Below are 21,215 nucleotides of genomic sequence, written 5' to 3' on the forward strand. Positions count from 1 at the left end.
ACTTCCGCATATTTGTTGCTATGTATGGATAACAAAGACGTTGACTTGTTTGTTTTGTTTTTCCTTTCTATTTTCTTGTATTCGTGTGAAGTGATAACTATGTATTTATCAACAAAGATATCAAATTATAGAATGTACCTTATGCATCCTTTACTCACATACCACAATATACCGCATACTCTTTTCAGGTCTATAGAATCCAATTTTGATAGCTTGCCGATGTTCATGTTGTCGAAACTTTTCTGAGCACACTGCTGAGGTGTGTTCGCACTATCCCTCAAATTCAATCAAAGTTATCTGTTGCCTTGATTTGACCTTTTTCACTATACCTGGGAAACTGAAAAGATGCCAGCACAATAATGTACAAAAATGTCAAACTTACAAGATGTAGCAGATGACACCCACGCTCCACATGTCCGTCGGGTGAGCGATGGCCTCGTAGCTCACCACTTCCGGGGCCACAAACTCAGGGGTGCCGCAAAGAACCTGCGTAGAACGAATTTGTCCGGCAGTTTATATCGTTAGTATAAATGAGATAAATGAGATATATAACCCTTTCCAACGGAGTTATGACACCGTCGTGTTCAGTTACATGGTTAAAAAAGATGAAGTGAGTTTAGCTTGCACTGCATTTACTTACGAGTTGTAAAATTAAGTGACTAAGTGCAGCTGAGAACGGCTCCTCCACCTGTTAAATTTATCTTCACAGATTCTGTTACGTTATCACTTTATAATAAGGGTACTACAAGCTTCCATTGATTATATATTTTGATTAAACGGTGGGTTTGGCATACTTAGAGCACTTCGAACTTACAATATTTCATTGTTATATCTCGACTTTGCAAAGTCATTCTGTACAAATACAGAAAGATAATGAGAATGGCAAATGTTTACTTTTCTAAGCCAGCAGATACACTATTTGTTGCACTAAGATATACCATTTGATATCAACAAGTTGTGTGTGTCTTTTTTTTTTCTTCAATCTTCAAGAGCGATGGGATGTCCTGCGATGGGAACTCATTACCAGTAAAGAACGAATTACAGGTTTGAGAGGATAAGCACTCTCCTGTGAATGCTAGTTTGAATGTCAAACTGATCAAGGAGATGAGGTCTTTAAAAATCTGACTCCCTTGATTTTCCTGAGGACTCGAAAATATCAATTGTATTTTCTTGTTTATTTCATTCGAAGGCTTAAGTCGTCGTCATGCCCCTTTAATATGATTGTTTGATTTTATTTTTCTTGTTGACGTCAATATATACCATCAAGTATAATGAGAAATAAGAAGGGGGAGTGGGGTTTGGTACGAAAAACGTTATGAAAAAAAAAAAAAAACATAAATCATTGATTCTGCAAATGAAGATTGCTTTCCTTTGAATGAGCAGGTGTCACAGTATGCTTACTGCCATGCAAGGCATGATTGGATGAAATGTACAAATAATGAACACAGCGAAATGAATGCCGAATGTGAGTAGTAGTTTGTATTCATACACCAAGTGAGTGACGTCATTGGAGGGAGTGACGTCACTGAAGGGAGATGAGTGGAGAACAAAGCAGAAGAGAACGGCAAGAAGCCGATTCTACAAAACAAATTAAATATTACAGTTATAGCTTTGTTCGTTTGTTTGTTTGTTTGTCTGTTTGTTTATTTGCTTGTTTGTTTTTTAATTTGTTTAGGTCGATTTCCGGGGAGGCACGTCTCCAAACCTTGATTTCGCCGCCGGGCTCGTACTTCCGGGCCAGCCCGAAGTCGATGATCTTGAGCTGGAAGCCCGTCCGGTTCACGCACATGATGTTCTCGGGCTTGAGGTCGAGGTGGAGGATGTGGTGGTGATGCATGTGCTGGACCCCGGCGCAGATTTGACGCATGTACGAGATTACCTCGCTCTCCGTCAGGTCGAACTTGTCGTCGACGATGCGCTCGAACAGCTCGCCGCCGGTGATGCTGTGAAGAAAGAAGAGGCGATCGAAGAACAAGAAAACACGGAAGAGAAATATTATCCTCAGAATCGTAGCTCCTGTTGGGAGAGGATAATTCCAATCAATTTTCATAGTCTAAACAACATGGAATTCCCATGCAGTCGAATATTTGAATTGGAACTTCTTATAAACCAACCTTGTCGTAATTACTAAATGTTATCATGAAGCTATGATAATTTCTTTAAGAATAAAAAAAAAGAGTAAAGTGATCTACCCCCACATAATTATAATACCTAAATAGACATTAGGTGAATTTACATGACCTTCAATAAAGTTTTTCGTCTCGTTTAGCATTCAAAAGTTTGCATTAAACAATTGGATTTATAGGCTAAAACAAAGCACCATGGACCGAATGAGGTTCCTACGGCAATGTGGTGTCATAACACAAATTCCAGCAACATCCGTTCAGACTATAAAAACGTACGTAACAAACCTTGATAACACTGTCCAAAATTGAAAAAACTCTGGCCAAAGGTTACAGGTCGTATTCAAACGGATATGCCACTGGAAGTATCATGCGAAACATTTTTCATTCCTGACACTTCATACCTACCGAAAATGAGGCTTAAACACATATGGAAGTAATCAATGTCAAATTGTCCAAACTGTACAATGATTTGTTGTACATGTACGTTAAATGGCAATACTCCTTTCCTTATCTATTTAGGTGTGTTACGTGTCAAGGATGCACTGCGAATGTGACACTGCGATTTTCTTGGTTGTTCATTTATATATCATATAGTTTGTCAGTTAGTCAGTTCAGTTACTTAGATAGTCAGTCGTTCAAGGATTAGGACCAGGACTTGCTGTCGGGCGGCAGTACGGTGGTTTAGTGGATAAGACGCCTGTTCGGAGATCAGGAGGCTGAAGATTCGAATCCTGCCGGAGTATGTGTGCCCATGCTTTCTTTTGTCATGGCTACTACTAAAAGAAATGGCCAGCTCACTTCTTATTTACGTCGATGTAGGGCAATTTGTTAATCAGTTGCAATAAAAACAACTCGACGGAAGAAATTCATAAGTACTAGTTAGTAAGTTACTATCTATGCATTCACTCATTCATTCATCCATTAAATATGCATTCATTCATTCATTCATTCATCCATCCATTTTACCATTCTAGAATGAGCACTGTCTGTCTGGTGGTTTGAAATGCAGCGACTAGCGCCATCAACGATGGATGTTCCAGCTCGGACATGAGAGTGATCTCCCGTAGTACATCCTCGCGGTCCTTGGCTCGTATAGTCTTCACGTACTTGGCCGCCCATATCGTCCCCGTCGCCTTCTCCTCGCACCGGTAGACGACTCCAAACTTACCCCTGGAATGGCAAGAGAAAATTATAATAGTATAACCTTTGTCAGATACTGAGAAGGCTACAATGAAGGAAAATGTATTCTTTAACGGGCGTATACCAGACGAAAGAAAAGATAGTGAAAATTTTTTGTTGTATTTACACAGTCCACTTTAATTATGCAGTTGTGGTAGATTTCAACTTGGAAACATGTAGACACGGTGTGAGGCTTTTGTATGTTGCATTCATTCATCACGTTGTGCAACTCACTGTACTTCTCAGAAAGGCAGTAAACCGACATTTTCATCCCACCCGGTCTTTATTGGAGCACATGTGTGTTATCGTATCATAACTACTTGATAGCATACAGAAACCACCGAAACGCATGTCTGTATGTTTTACAATTCCCGTTCCCTTACTTATAACAGATGTAAGAAAATTCTTTCTGTCATTTTATAAAAATAGCTGCGGTAACATGCTTTGTATGCTGGAAATGATAATCATTCTGCGTCAGATCGTTATACAGAACAATGAGATCCAAAGCCGTCCTAGAATGACCTCCGTGAAACCAGAGTATTTGGCTCTAATACAGTTAACATGTATCATGTAGAATATGAAGTATGATTAAATTTGCAAGAATATCAAACACACACACGCAACCCCCCCCCCCCACACACACAACGTTCTATAATTTGTAGAGGAAAGACAGTAGTTCCATTCATGGGGGGGGGGGGGATATAGACTGCTGACGAAACGAACATGGCAATGTTCGTTAATATCCATCATCATCATCATCATCATCATCATCATCATCATCATTGTAATAATAATTAATAATAATGATAATACATTTATATGGTGCATTTTCCATTCACGTACATGTTCAAAAGCGCTTTACCATAGGATTATTAACATTAAAGAAACAATGGAGTTTTTAGAAGATGATGAAAGATTGCTGGTTGCGGAGAGTTTGGGGTACTAGTAGTTGATTCCATACTTTGGGAGCAGCAGATGAAAATGCTTCATCACCAATTTAGTGTGGCCATCCAGATCCTTGCAGTGGGATGGTTCAGTGTGATACCTTGTGAGGAGCGGAGGGTGTACTGGGATGGAGGGATGGTTTTGAGTTCGGATATTAACCCTATAAAGCCCAAGGGGGGGGGGGAGGGCACATTGTGCCCCCCCCCCCTCCCTACCAAATTTTCGTTCGCCACTCCTACATCCTTTACCCTATTTCAACCAAATTTGGTGACTTTTCCTAAAAATCTTGTTGCGAACATTTTGATATATAATTTAGCTATGTCTGATATTGCTGGTTGCCATGGCAACCGTAAACTGACAACCATGTTCATCAGATTTTGCATGTTTTTCTGTTCAAATTTCAATCAACAATATAATAATGAATGAAATGAGGGTTTTCTTGGCTGTAATTTGCTGAAGGACCAAAATGTGAAGTAATTATGGTCGAATATTACCCTGAAATGGTCTTCTTATTATTTCCTTTATTTTTATGTGACGTAGGCATCAAACAATAGATATAATAGTAATAATCTAAAATACAGCATTTTCCAAAGACTACCCTTTTCTTTTGTGACATTATCACACGAGCTTTGCCTGTAATATCACTTGTTGATAATATTATCAATCTGCAAACTCAAAATTCCAATATTATGGAAATATTAGATGTGATACCAATATTTGTACCTATCCCAAGCAATACATCATAGGTTTCATATGTTTCTTTACATTGTAATGAATAGCGCCCCCACATGTTGACCTTGAGAAATTTTAACCATAACAAATAATGAAGGTTGACTTGCTTTTCCTTTGTGCCAAATGTGAAAATGATTGATATAAAATAAAAACATATACACATGGGATAAAGAAATATAAAGAAAAAATATGATTTCAGCATATTTCCTATGTATTTCTTTGTATTTTGGCAAATAGCGCCCTCAATATGTGACCTTGAGAAATTTTAAATGTTGGGTCATGTAGAGTATGAGTTGCTCTACCCATGTGCCAAATATGACGGTGATACATCATATAATAAAGAAGTTATATGGGGGGGGGGGCACAATGTGCCCCCCCCCCCCTTGGGCCTGGAAGGGGTCAAAATAGCTTGGGCTTTATAGGGTTAAAGTAAGGAGGGGCGAGACCGTGGATACATAATGAAAATGAGTAAAAGTATCTTGTAGTGGATCCGTATACACAGATGCACAGATGGCAAGATGAGAGGATGAACTCACATTCACAGTCTACTTGCATCACGGAAGGCCCTCGGGTGATTTACACGCTCCACACTCAAACCAAGCCACCGATTTGTTTATACCATGCTAGGGTGTGTTGATTGCCCCTTCTCTTTTCATTAAGAGTGTGTCACAATTATACGTGAATCCAACAGGACCTGGCCGCAGAACCCAAACGCCGGCAAATATCGGAGAAAAGAGGTAGGGGTGGGGGTAAGTTTCCTCAGATCGAGGAAGCTTGGCACGAATATTATGATTCTAATTGTATGCATTGCGATTGAGACGTTTGTGGATGTGTGATTGTGGTCACCTGTTTTTATGGGAAAAGAAATCGCACCTGCCCCTTTCTTTCCAGTACTTTTGTGATGGTTGTGGCTGCTCGTGAGGAAAGTGTTGTATATAATTATTGACTTGATGTAATAATGTATAAACTACTAATGTATCATATCAAATTGTACCTATGACAGCCATGTCAGGCGTACCAGACCCAGCAAAGAAAGAAAGAAAGAAAGAAAAATAATGGAATAATGGTAATATGAACCCAATCAATTCAACGTTGCAACCTACACTGCTGAGGTGGAAGAACAACCTCTTCATCTGACATTGCATATGTGCATTTATTATTTTTTTTTTACCGTATTCAAATGCAGGGGAAAATGTTTCCCTAAACTTTACATGCATTCAATAGATGCAGTGCGATAAGGGTAAAACTCCCTTATCGTTTGATGAATGAATACTGGACTATTGGTTCAAAAGGACGCTTGTTTAAGTTTTGGTTAAATTCATGTGCGTTCTCCTTTAATTTGGATGAGTGGGACAATTTGGTGTGATGTAGAAGCTCTGCTGGAAAGAAGAAAAGAAAAGAAAAAAAAATCCCCGACCCGTCCTCGCTGTTCCCTTCACCCTACAAATGAATTAACTGTTCCTCCTTGGATGTCAGTGTATGCACTTCACATTTACACCTGCCGTAAATCTTTACTAGACATGGACAAAAACTTGATTGATGTCCCTGCCAAAACGGACGATGTTTGCACCAGGCAACACCCAATTGCATGAACTGCGTCTAATGTCTTACATCCCCCGTTGTCATAGTAACTTGAGAGGCGCGCTATGCTTGTCCAACACCATTCTCGCCGATGGCCACTATTTGTAGAGCACGAAATGGTGAATCAACACGCGGGCATCAAAAGGGTGATGTTGATGTTATATTCCAAGCATGGCAGAGTCCAAAATGTACATTTCAACCCCCCCCCCCCCCATCTCTTATCACAATGCTCTCACATCTACAGCGTGACATCATAATGTGCTCCATGACGTGTGGTATCTTGAAGCAGACATTTTGCTTTCCGCAATCCAACTCAAGGATGAAAAGAAGAAAACATATTTTAACATGTCATCGAGGAATGACGGAATTTCAGTTATTCCTGTCCACTCACATAATCTCTTCACAAGGTTCTCTTTTGCAGATTGAACGGCGGTTTACCATCGTTAATGGAATACTTCGGTCTATACAAAACTATAATTTGAGCTAGCTGTGCAACCATTACTCATTATGACAGGTGCTTTTCAATGCTTTTTGTCTGCATCACATCAAATCAAAATTTTAGACAATGCATCGCACAATACACTGAAAGAGATGAACAGCAAATAGCGACGAGGAAACAAAAATAATTACAGACTTTTAGATACGGAATAGGAGAAATGCAGTACAGTAATCGCAGTTTGTTGTACACATTAAAGGAGACCTTCGGATGATTCTTCACACTTTGCATTTGAAAATCTATGAATTGGTGATACTCTGTACAGAGTTTCAGAATGTATAGTGATTGGGATAAGGAACAAGAATGTTTTCAAAATTCATAATATAACAAATCACAGTGAACCAGGATGATGATATAGCAGCTGTACATGTGCATGATTCGGTGCTCAAGGAAGCAGAACAAAAGAAGAAAACATGCATTTATTCTACACAGCTGAAGTTGTTAAGCAGATGGTAATGTAATGAATACACTGCTATACATTGTTGGCATATGTGAGCCTGCTATGTCATCATTCTTGTTCAGTGTATTATGTTTTGGATTTTTGAGAAAAAAAGAGTATCGGTTTCTCTCCCCAAGGCTACAACAATTTTTACGAATCTATACATGGCACTGTCGATTTATGTACTACATGATGTGAAGTTATATAAATTGTCTGGAATGCTCCTTTAAGACCAGCATTCTCAAAGGCAGTGCTACGCGCTTTTTTTTCTTTGCTTGTTTTCATCTCTCCGAACTAATATACACCGTCCACGTTGTCAAAACTTCAGGAATATTTAGCGCAAGAATATCATTTAACAATGGGTGGAATATACAATTTGAATACACTGAAACCGATGGTTAATACCTACCACTATAAAAACGGGCTGACCACATTTCTTTTGTCATTCCTCCAAACCATATAACATTCTGTAAAGGGAATTAACGCTGCACATTCTCAGAGAGGAGAAGGGAGGTGGCAGGCAGGGGTAGAGAGGGGTAGGGAGGGGTAGAGGAGGAGGAGGCGGAGTAGAGTGGATAAGGGGAGAGAGAAGGGGTTGGGATGTGGAAGAGATTTAGCGAGATGAGATGGCTTATGGGAGGTCCCTTTGGATATCTCCGCTCCTCAATCTAATCTCATCTCATCGCAAAGATGGCCCCCGAAGGGAACACTTCAGTGTCCTCCCCAGACCGGGAACTGTCGCCGTATATACGGTCAAGCAGACGACCCATCCACTTGTCATCATTGTGATGCCATCTTCTGGTCCGCTCTTTGTCGCCTTGGTGAGGAGTGAGCATGAAACTTCATTGGAGGAAAAGTAAACAGAGGGTGGACTCTTCCCTTTTAGTAATAATTACACAGGGAATATGCTATCCAGTCCAAGGTCTATTACACTGTATTGAAAATTTAACTTCATATTGTGTGAAAGCAAAGATACTCCTCCCTGACTTCTCTTCTTCTTCTTTTTTTTTTTTTTTTTTTTTTTTTTTTTTTTTTTTTTTTTTTGGTAGCCGATAGTCGACAGTTGAGTCTTATTTTTTCAATTGGGGTGGAGATGTACTCGCCACAAACCAGCATTTGACGCAGGATATATTGTTGGACACCATCGCACAAACATATTCATAGACACAAAATTAATATGGCACATTACACATATTGTCAAATCAACGTACTGCCTTTATGATTTATGCAATCATGTGATAATTGTTTTGGTGTAGTATGACATGGAATTGTGCTTTTTAATTTTGCTCTTTTTAATTTAATTATGCTGTGTTTCATTCTCTACAACAATGTAATTGTATTTTGTTTTGACTCAGTGAGAAGCAGAATAAATGACAACAAAAACAAACAAGCAAATATGTGGCTACATCACATAATCAGCAAAACGCAGGGTAGCCTCCGGGTAGCACCCGGGTAAGATTGTTCCCGAGTAAGATCGTGTCTGTGAAGACGCAACACGGTGGATAGCCTCCGGGTAGCCTCTGTGAGTAAATCTCACACTGCGACCGGCCGGAGTAGACGCGAGGTAGCCTCCGGAGAAAACCCGGACACCATGTGTGATGTATAAGTACTGCAATGACGGCAGTGATATAGTGCATATTATGCTTCCATATCCAGCGTATCAGTAAAGAACAAGCCACAGATACTCTAACGTGATCTATGAAATGATACCCGGGTGAATCTTACCCGGAGGACACCCGGGTAGTCTCCGAGTGAGTCTCTTAAGACGGGGCGTTAAAGCAATCGCTTTGTAGTTGTTTTCAGAGTCTCAAGACAGACATGGGGGGAGGAGGGGTGACTGAGAGGTACATATTACACGTCAAACACGTGGCAGCACGTGTCATAACAAGACTTGTTTTACACGACATGATAGGCCACCTATTATTTTTCTTTGTGATGTTATAAAAGATGTTGTGTATGTGATGTCGTTGTGTACTAATAGACCAGTTCCCATTACACGATGGTTCTTAAGTGACCCCGATTTTAGACCACTGAAACTAAACAGTTGCAAAGGTTAATGATACCACCAATTTACGTAATCCAATTTGCTTTCACTTCACCAAGTTCCCTTGAATGTTTAGTAATGTTAGTTCACTGAAACGTAATGAACCTGTTCAGAAGCTGTCCATGACATTCGCTCATTACAACTGTGTCTCATCTCGTTTTTCTTAGATGTCCTTTATCTTCTCATGGGCTAGAATGCAATAAATACCATGTTTTACTGTGTAGTGCATTGTATTTATCAGAATGATCAGGGAAATTGGCCTTGTCTGTGGTGTTTGAATTTAATCACGGAAACCACTGTAGCCATGTACAGCCATGCAGCCGCCTGGGTGCTGGGGTATGCAACCGCATTCGTTTGTGTTGTCTTGTTCCTTGTTACGCTTTCCTTTATTTATATGAATTCGCCCAGTACATCATAATGGCTTAGAACATCCGTTTTAACATTTGAAGGGTTTTTCCCACGTTTCGCAACAAGATTGATAGGCTATTGAATATTTTATTTTTCTCGGTAAGTTATGTAATAGGACTCATGCAAAGCACATCTTTGGGGCATGGTGCGTATTAAGCTATACGTGCTTAATGAGCGCGTGTGATTGTGTGTGTGTGTGTGTGTGTGTGTGCGTGTGTACTGCTTGTCTGTCTGCCAGTCCTTCTGTCTCTAGATCTATATACAATATGCCTGTACCTTAATGCTCTTTAAGGGTATAGGGATGACGTCATACATGACTTCATAGGCACCAATGTTTGTTCAAATGTGTCACTCTGTTTACGTCGCCAGCGGAGTCTGGAAGATCGAGAGCCGGAAATAATTCCACCTGTCGCCCAGAATGGATCTTAAATGATTTCTGGCCAATCAATTGTGTCCTTAACCTCCTCAATGTCGCAACCTCCGGTGAAAGTTATCTCAGTAGCGGGCATATGAGGGACAAAACGGAATTTGTAGCGTAATAATATCTTCGAGATAAAAGGAGATGGGTGAGGGAGATATATGGAGAGACAAAGGAATAGGAGAAGGTACAATACACACGAAAGAGAGGGGGCAGAGAATAGAGGGATGGGGCGGGGAGAGTGAAGAACCAGGGATAATAAGTAAAGATGATGATACTTATGATAACAATAATAAGAAGCAAAATAAGTTGACGGAAAAGAATAAGGGGAAGATGAGGATGATGAAGAAGGCGGCGAGAATAGCAGAAGAAGAGGAGGAGGATGAAGTTCTTCTTCCATTTTGTCTTCGTTGAAGGAATACAAGACTTATAGTGAAAGGGTGTTTTAAGTACATTTGGGGCTGTGGGAAAACAAGAACAACAAGTGTGGCGCGGAGGAGAGTCTTCGGCGGTATATAACGACATTTCTTTCGTTCAATGATTATTTTTAGAAATGTCTTCGCACACACTTAGCTATCACTTCGAGTTGTCGAGAAGACCATCACTGTCGTACAAGCTTGGCGAAGCGTGAACGGCGCCGGGATACCAATTTTGCTCTCGAAATATCGACGAAGAATTTAGCGTGTCGCATGTTGATAATACATGTTCTATGAAAAAGGAAAGAGGAGCTGTTGGCCTAGAAAGGCGCGAGAACACCGGAATCGGCGTATCATTATGTCTGGCACATACACTTTGTTGAAGAGGAAATCCAGTCCAAATATAAGATAGTCTGATAAAAAAGAATAAAATATTACAAGTTCAACGGTAAAAATTTGACTGAAATCGGATGAAAAATAGGGAAGTTATGAAATTTGAAGTTTTGATAATTTTTCCAAAACAGTTCTTGTACAGTGGGTATGAATATGCAAATGAGTAAGCTAACCATGTCATACCCTCACAATTTTCCATTGGTCGGGTACAAAAAAATGACGAAAATTCAATGTTTCTGTCATTGAAGTCTGAAACAAGACATTATTCCTGGTTGAATAATTTCAGAAGAGTGATCAGTTAGATATATGAGGATTTGAGCCTCGGGCATAATTGCGTTTGAATGAAAAACTAGAAATTTCACAATTCTATGTACAAACTATATGGTAAGTTGTGAGGGTATGACATGCTCACTTTGCCATTAGCATATTCTTATTGACTGTTCAAGAACTGTTTCCTCCAAAAATAGCGAAACCTCAAAATGTCATAACTTCCTTATTTTTCATCCGATTTTGATCAAATTCATATCGTTGAACTCGTGATATTTTACTCTTTCTTATCAGACTAACTTATATTTGGACTGGATTTCCCCTTTAATGTTCTCTCTTTGTGTGTGTGTGTTCACGTCTGTAGTTTGTTACTGTTATTGTTTGCCTTTGCATTCTTATCATAAAGCGCTCATCACTACTATAATTCTATAGGGTCCTGTTGCTTTAGAAGTTGAGCTAAAACATAAATCCGAATATCCAACATAAGTCTCTGAATAATCATTTCTGATTGGCTGCTACCTGACTTAAGTCTGACTTTCTGACTTAGTAAATATGTCGGAGTGCACGTGTTTTTTTATGCAACATAACTCTTGAGTATTCATTGATAAAGCCTACTATTTACGTATAGTGTAAATAGTAGTAGTAGTAGTGATAATAATAATAATGATAATAATAATAATAATAATAATAATAATAATAATAACAAAAATAATAATAATAATAATAATAATGATACTACATCAATTTATAAAGCGCAAAATCTATAGACATATATTCTTTTGTGCTGCAAAAGCTTCTGATGTACTTGATGATAATAGACAGTTAAATAAAAGGATGTGTTTTGAGTCGTGATTTAAAGAGTGCTGAAGTTGGGGATTTCCTGACTTTTAATGGTAGGTCATTCCAGAGTTTGGGAGCTGCACAGGAAAATGCTCGGTCTCCCAATGCTATTTTTGTTTTGTCTGTTGGAATTTGTAAGAAAAGAGTGTCCTTAAAACTTATGAAAAAAATTATGAGTGTGTTTGTGAGATATGGAGGAACCTGAGATTTGACACACTTCTCACTTCTGTGAAAAATCCAAATTGCAAGAACTATGTGTTGCTATGTCAGGCCATCCTCAGACAAGCCTTTTGATATTCAGAAACACACACCTTGCAAGTTACCACTACAGTATATGTGTAACATTTGAATATGTTCATATAAACTGCTTCTATCACTTTTATAATCTTTCTCTCACAAAGTATTTCAAGACATCGGAAATTATGACAAACTGCACGTCTGTTGGGCTTCTAACAATAAGACTGCATATATTTTGATACGCATATGCTGGTAGGAAAACGATATCTGAACGTTATCTATACGTATCGTCTTCTTATATTACTGTGCGTGTATTTCTGACAGTCACGAATAAAAATGTGGTGCGAATGCCAGGGAACAATCATTCCACGACATCAAAGATATTCCTTCATCCCCACTGCATTTGAAAAGAATGGCGCGTACATTTTTTTTTCAGACTGAATTTTTGACAGGTTGGCCTGAGCGCGAAGATATAGATATAACACAATGTAAAATGTCAAACTATAAGTGTGTCTTCCCACATCCACCTATCAATAACATCATCGGATTTAAAAGTCAGGATGCGGAAAAGACAAAGTAAAAATCTGCTATACAAATGTTTTCTTTTTTTTGTGGCAGTCGATCACGCAAGGTGCCTACACTGTGAATCACATCCGCTTTCACCACGCGAGTGAACTTTACTCCGAGAGATGATCAGATGTAAAAATACACACTATATGAAGTTGATGAAGGCTCACAAGGCAAAGGTAATAACGTGGATAACACCCCACCCCTCCCCCACACACCTTGCTAACTAGCATAATAATTATGTACGAGTATACATGCAGATATTCTGTTCATGCCTCTTCTGTATTCTTTTCTGTAGGTTCTTAATTGGAGAAATGCGCCTTTATTCGTCCATTTAACAACAATACTGTTTATCTCGATTTATTTGATCTGATTGATTATCAAATTTGTTTGTATGCTTTACAATTCCATCCATTTCAGCAACGCATGTATCATCAAACATTATACATACAAGATATTCAGTATGATTATTTTGTACGATTTCAACAATTTAACTACACATTAGTCACTTGGCTCACTCGTTACATAATTTCAACTCAACATGCCTTTCTACATATCTGTAACTAGTTATGAGTCGGCTCTAAAATCATAACTACAAGGAGATGGGCAGAATCAATATCTATAAGATGACTAAAGAATACCTCAAGTAGATGAGTGATTGTTTCTCTTACAGGGTCTAGTCGAGAGTATTTTTATCATTGATGACTATGAAAATCATCTTAAGTCATCAAGACATAGTAAGATGAGAGTTTTTTGTTTGTTTGTTTGTTTTTGGTCTTCTCGTTTAGGCTATTAGCGATCTTTACATCTGCGACGCGAATGCTAAGACGACGTAACCTCCAGGGAGAGACAATCACGACAATGGAAACAGCTGTCTCGCGCATGTGCAGAACACCATTTTGGCCTAACTAACGTCGCCTTATCGTTCGCGTCACAGATCTACAGCTCACTATTACTACAGGAGCAAGACAACTAAATGTGAGTGAAGAAAATCATAAGGAATCTAGTTATGGCCTTTTGCAGAGGGATATGTTTGATGAAGGATGACTAGAGTAGTGTGGCAGACTTGCACACTATTGACACAATGAAGACATTGATGCACGAGATTACGATTTCCATACAGATCTATTCGGCTAATAATAATCCGTCATATCGCAAAGGCTTGAATGACCATCACAAGTCTAAGGTCAGCTATACTCGGTGGTCTTTCAGGTTCACTAAATTGTGGGAGATAGGAGCGATAAAGCTGTGAAAATACTGAAGTCCGGTCAACCTCAACTGCTTGATATCCGAACCCGACTACGGCGAGCAAGTGCAAAAACGTACAGACAGTGCACATAGATTGCGAGGGAAATGCATAATGCTCTACACACACACACATTGTAAAAGTGAAATGAGTATGATAAGGTCGCAAAGGAAATGCCACAACAGCTTTATTGATAACAAGCTGCCTTTCTTGATATTACAATGGTTATGATCGGTAGGGAAGGGCTGAATAAGTATAAAGGACTGATAAAACATGCAATTTTGCCACATTTATTACACAAGATCTAAAACAAACTGTAATAACCCTAAGTTTCCTCTCGAACGATTCTTGAAAGGTGTCATTGTATCTTCTGGACCAGAAATTCATCGCTAAGTTTGCTATTTGACGACGTCATATCATTAACACATATTGCGCGAATGCGTGAATGTTTTCGCTTTGTGTGTGTTTTTTTTTTTTTTTTTTTGGTATTCTCCATTCATATTTTTCATATGAAGACCGTGAGTTGGGCGCTGAAAGCAAATTGATAGTTTATCATAACAGACTCTGAGTGAGCGATGTGAACACTGCGAGATTGTCAAATCACTTTCAAACCTTTTTATCCAAGCTGAAACCACACAACCATGCCAGCATCAGTTCGAGCCAAGACCTTACTAGGGCTTCGGAAATAAAGGCTAGAGCTCTTCAGAGTGTGGAGTCTGTTACGTCATTAACCCTCCTTGTCCATCTCTTTTATCGGCATGTTGAAATCCTGGTATTGATATCCAAGCAACTTGCTATAATCGAGCTTAACATAGCGCCGTCAGTCCATCGCAGTCAACTCCTTGATAGGGACTTATTTGCAATCGTTTTCATGAGCTGTTATAGAACCATGCGATTAGTTTGACAAGTTGAACTGGCGATACGCATCACCCCTGCATTGTTTCCGTCTGTTGCAGTGAGTACTTCTTTAATCCAGGGAGGTGAGACAATCTTTCAATGCGGATTTGGTTGGCGTGCTCTTCTTCTTTTAGTTCTTCTTCCTCTTCTTCTTCATTCCTGGTCAAGAAAGTTTTTCGGAAAAAATGACATTTGAAAATGTCATATCTTCCTTTAATATTTCATTTTTAGTCTCTTTCTTTTGAAGTTTTCATTTATTTTGGTGGTGGATTTCCTCTTTAATTCTTTGAGTCTCGTCGGTACAACATGTTTGTGTATACACCATTTACAACACTTTAGGCCAATGGTCCTGAAAGGATTCAAGGGACTGTACAGTACTGGTTGAGGTAAGGGATTCATGTTTTGAACATTTCTGAGTGAGATAATGAGAAACCTCTCATGAAATATGAAAGAGCATGTAATTTTAAGTTGGATTCAACGTTTATCTGATGAAAATTGGTTTTGAAATGGCTACGATATCCAAAAAAGTGATAATAATAAAAGGCGACATGCCACAACTTTATCATGATGTCTTTGTTTCACCTTGTTTTTGGATATCTCAGCCATTTCAAAACCGATTTTCGTCAAATAAACTTTTGATACCCTTTAGAATTGCATGCTCTTTGACATCTCATAGAGTGGTTTCTGAATATCTCGCAAAATGTTAAAAGCTAAATCCTCACCTCGACCAGAGCTGTACACACCCTTTAATGTCTGCAGACAGAGTTCGCATGTCGGTCGTCAGTCAGCACAGAAGACACAACTATAGGTTCAGTCATGAAGCTATTCTCTCCGTGGTAATTGTCTTATTCTAACTTAGCAAATCGGCATGAATCAAAATCTTGATTAGCAAATACTACTTATTCAATCATTTGTTTGCTTATTTTTTTGTTGATACCTATCTATGCAACTGTTAATGAATTTCACCAGCGTCTCTTAAAAATAGCAGGGTATGATATGCAGTTGGAAATACCTAACTCTCAATGGCACTTTGCATTTGTTTACCATAGCAGCAAATACGTGCTATCGTCTAACACTACATCATACATCACGACATTGCATTGACATCAGCAAACATAAGAAGGGAACGGGAGAAATCCCCCCCCCCAAAAAAAAAACAAAAAAAAAACAAAAAAAAAACCAACAACAACAACAACCCTGATACAATCTTGGCAGTGATTTGTTTTGTTTTGTTTTACTATATAGGAAAGACTAACCCAAGGTAGAGTGATAAACTCGAGTGAAGCATAGGTGAATATGATATTTTCCTTTTCTTACTTATAAAACCCAACCATTAATACCCGGTGAATCCTTGTTTGAATTTCCACTTATTAGTATATGTATTAGCTACAGAATGTGGCATCTGTGTGGCTGTAGTCACACTCCTTGTCAAGTTCGACAAGTCTCTATAGAGATGAATGGCCGACTTACTCGTGCGAATACTGACTGACAACGCGAAAGCACACATCCGTGATGCAAACACACCATGCGGAAGAGTGGTTAGCCATTCACGACAGGGGTGACGCCAGGGAGCTCGTGTTTATGTACATCGTCTTCTCCCAATTACATGTGTATAGTTCAGGCATGGAGCTACTAGTAGGCTCCATGGTTAAGGTTACCCACGCCATCATGTGTGTTTATTGTGATGAATGAACTCACAACCGCGGGGCGTTGGGTCCCGTGCGCGCTGCTCGTCTGAGTTTGATTCCAGATAATTAGGCATGGCTACACATAAAGGACCGAATTCACGAAGGTGGTACAAATGAAACCATGGTTGAAACCATGGACAAAAACCATGGAGCGCCTAGTGTCGCATGGAATATATTGTTACGAAATCAGTCATTTCGTCGATAAAATGATTATTTTGTAACGAAATGACAACATCTTGTAACTAAATGAGCATTTTGTGTTCGTTGACGAAACGGTCATTTTGTCAATGAAATGACCAATTTTGTAACGAAATATTCCTTGCGACACTTGGCGCTCCATGGTTTTTGTCCAAGGTTTAAACCATGGTTTCATTTGTACCACCTTCGTGAATTCGGGCCAAAACGTCGTGTCCTCATACCAGCTCAACCTGTGCGCCTTCCACTACCAGCCCGCGCGTCCCAGATCGATACGGATTTTTGTAACCGATCCATCTCACGGGAGAGTTTTTGCGGATCAGGAATTTGACACAAAAGGTTTTAACGTAATGATGGGTTTTAGGGGTTCGTTGTGGCGGAATGGAATTGGGGATCATTCTATCGCTTCGATCATTATCAGTAACCACAATGAAGAAGACGTAGAAGTAGCAGATGATGAACGAAGAAAAATGAGGCAAAACATACATACCAGATAGAAACAAGAGGGGTAATTAATACGTATAGGTATTGGTATATTTGACACTCTGGAAAGAATTATCACACACAAACACACACACACCCAACACACACACATGCACACACACATACACACAAACAAACACATAGATCATACAAGCATAATAGATTATGTTGATGTTAACATCACTATGACAGCAGTGTAATGCAAGGGTCGTAATCAAAACTTGGTGGTATATTGCGTGAAGTAGACAGTCAGTATACTCTTTGACATCGCACGTTTTGCAATGACAGTAATTCAAAAAAAAAAAAAAAGGGAAATACGAAAAACCAGTGTCGCTAGAGTAGAAGACGCCACGAGGTGGTGAAGATACAGGAGCATGGAAGATGACATATACCGACACGTTTCCTCCTGCCTTCATGATGTACTAGAATACACGTGTGACTATACGTTCACCCAGACTCGCGCTGGTAATGGTCCCATCGCCCTATCAATTATCTACGTTCCACTTGGTGTGAAAAGTCGATCTTGAAATTGATCGACCGATAGAAACTCGGCAAACGCAGCATAAACAGTATCTATTCAGGAATAACTTCTTGCCTACATGGAGACTGATTAGGCATAGGGTCGATACGCCAGTGTTACAGTATAATGATGCAACAGGTGGCCATGTGGTCATGGGTCCATGAAGAGTCAAAGAGATGTAAACAACAACGCGCCCCTTCTTTCTGAAACCTCTCTCTCTCTTCAAAGGCGACTGTTCTCTCCTTTTCTTTGTATCACGTTAAAATTATCCCGATGGGATCCCATTTTCTTCGCTCAATTTTCCACATTAAAATTATGTCACGAAAATACCTCTAACCTTCACAAAATGTTTAAAAAGACCCACTTGTCTTCCCCTGGTGGAATAATATTTTAATCAGTAACCATGGTAAAATCATTCATAAAGTTTACGCATAGTACTGTACATCACGCAAAGCAATGTCGAACCTATATAAAACCACGTCTACAACTAACGGTGACCTTCACTGCACTCAATAAATTCAATAATTATGTGTTTTTATACATCACCAGTTGATATATATCATTCTGGTACGCTTTATTTATTCCTTGCTCATTATTAGCATAATAGACTTGATTCCATATAAAGTATAGTGTTGTTGTGATGGAATGTATTATTCTATAAAAGACTATTGTTTGAAGCGGAAACTCATCCAAGAATCCACGGGTAAGCAAATCACAGGAAACGGTCCTATACACCGAGTGAGCAACCATGCGTTATATTCCAAACATTCAATTTGTACATGCACAAGTATACATGATGAATATATATTTACGCAGGAACAAAAGATAATTCATCACTCTTCATGCAGATTAAGAAGGAGAAATAATAGACAGTAATGTAAACAATTAGACTACTTACTTCCCTAGTTCCTCTTTCAGCGTGTACAACTCTTCCGGTTTGACATTCTTCTCGATTTTAAAGGAGTTTCCTGGATTGGGGAAAAATAGAAACAACACAATCATGATAAAAGACACTGACGTAGAGCACAGGAAGTTATTAAAACGATAGCATTAGCGGGTCACAATAGTTAAAGGGAAATATACCCCATATAGGTTAACTAACACACACATACATACATACATACACACATGCACACATACTGCATATTATACTATGTATGTATGTATGGATGGATGGATGGATGGATGGATGTGTCGTGGTGTATATTGTATCATACGGGACACTGAAAATATATATTCACATTGGCAAATAGCACTTGTCTTACGAACATTTGTCTATAGCAATCGTATTTCCTGTTTCACCTGAGTGGCCGTTGTAGACAGGTTTGTCTATGTGGATTCAGTGTCATTGCATGAAAATTAGTTGAGCAAATTAACACATAGGTAGATAGGCCTACATTAGCAAATAGAGCGAATAAACTGCCCTCGCTCTTCTTTCTCAGTGTATCATTTTCACACTGATTTCACAGTACCACACATTATTCATGGAACAATCGCGACAACAATCTTTGACCTATTGAAGCCATATTTCATCTTAAATTATCAGAAATTAAACATTTATGGGAAGAGGAAGAAGAGACAGTCTACGGACGGTATAAGTATCAAAAAGTGTGGTAAGATCAGACGTAGCTACTGATGACAAGAAAAGAAAAATGAAGAAACAGCATTCCGACTCAATGTGGTATAATACGAATCGGAAAGCAACATTAACTATCGTGTGATTGCAAGAAACGCAGTTTGTGTGTGTGTGTGTGTGTGTGTGTGTGTGTGTGTGTGCGCGCGCGGGAAAAGAAAACACAAAATCGGAAAATGAAACAAACAGAAGCGTTACAGTGTGAGCACGGCTTGATGAATTCGCTCAGATTCAGTTTACACCATCGAAGTGACATGCTCGAGAGAATCTACGCCATCGTTGGTGCCTTTCTGCGCCGAGTCAAATGTGCGATAAATTTCATACACATACAATTGTACCTATGGACAATAAATTGATGTGGCATGCAAAGAGATAAAACAACCGTCACACTGCAACGCGGTTTAATATCGCGGCAAAGCATGTGTACAAGTAGTAGTAGAAGTAGTAGTAGACGCAGTAGAAGTAGTATATAGTAGTAAAGTAGAAGTAGTAGTAGTGGTAATAGTATGGCAGCAGCAGCAGCAGCAGCAGCAGTAGTATAATATAGTACATGTAATAGTAGAGTAGTAGTAGTAGTAGTAGTAGTAGTAATAGTAGTAGTAGTAGTAGTAGTAGTAGTAGTAGTAGTAGTAGTAGTAGTAGTAGTAGTAGTAGTAGTAGTAGAGGTAGTAGTAGAAGTAGTAGTAGTAGTAGTAGTAGAAGTAGTATAGTATTAACAGTTATAATAGAGATAGCGGTATGAGTAGAAGTAGCAGTAGTCTGAGAAATTAACCCTTTCAATACAATTTACAAACATGAAAAAAAAAAACATCGACATAATTATATTGCAGTGTATATTCGTCAGTGACACAGAGATGTATGTATGAGAGCAAGACGACGTGCTGGCGGATAAAAGACAAATCGTTTCCCTACCGCTTCTCTCAGAAATCCGTCTGACACTGGTCGGCATCCTTGCTCCGCTTTCTGCTTACTCTAACTTTTGACGAAAGTGTGACCTGATACCTTCTAGCTCGTTTTCCCCGTCGCATACAAAAGACCAACAACACGGACTTCTCGTTACACTCAGCATGGATACTTTACATCAGGCAAGACTGCAAACACACGCTTTCGAGAGGCCGAGCTCTCGTCCTAACTGTCAATGTCAAATATTTGTCGGAAGGATCACGGAAGGTGCTTAAATACCTCTCATCCCTGGTAGGAAAAAAAAAAAGACAGCACTCCGTTTCCTCTGAACGGGTGCTATACGATACTTTCGTCTGGGATTAGTAGCCAACGCGGTAAATAAGGAAACTATACCGAGAAAAGTACAAGCAGACACCGGCAAACAAACTTGTCAACATGGAACGAGAAAAAGGTGTCCGTCAGTCCCCGTTTTTAGACCTAAAGTACTCTTTTTCGTTTTCTTTCTCAAATGATATTTGGCGATAGTTAAAATGAAGCTAGTAAAGATGATGAAGAGTGTGAT

General features: G+C 39.2%; 1 protein-coding gene across 1 annotated transcript in view; it reads right to left on the reverse strand.

Moving 5' to 3' along the window:
- Positions 1-20,699, reverse strand: part of LOC140245274 (myosin light chain kinase, smooth muscle-like) — a 172,134-nt gene extending 151,435 nt beyond the window's left edge. The window contains exons 1-5 of the mRNA XM_072324857.1: positions 20,663-20,699; positions 19,016-19,085; positions 3,093-3,296; positions 1,706-1,943; positions 383-486 (exon numbers count right to left, since the gene is read on the reverse strand). Of these exons, the coding sequence (XP_072180958.1) occupies positions 383-486; positions 1,706-1,943; positions 3,093-3,296; positions 19,016-19,085; positions 20,663-20,699 (653 nt within the window). The remainder of the gene's footprint in view (positions 1-382; positions 487-1,705; positions 1,944-3,092; positions 3,297-19,015; positions 19,086-20,662) is intronic.
- Positions 20,700-21,215: the final 516 nt, after the last annotated feature.

This window comes from Diadema setosum, chromosome 22 (assembly GCF_964275005.1).
Source record: "Diadema setosum chromosome 22, eeDiaSeto1, whole genome shotgun sequence".
In the NCBI taxonomy this organism is placed as follows: Eukaryota; Metazoa; Echinodermata; class Echinoidea; order Diadematoida; family Diadematidae; genus Diadema; species Diadema setosum.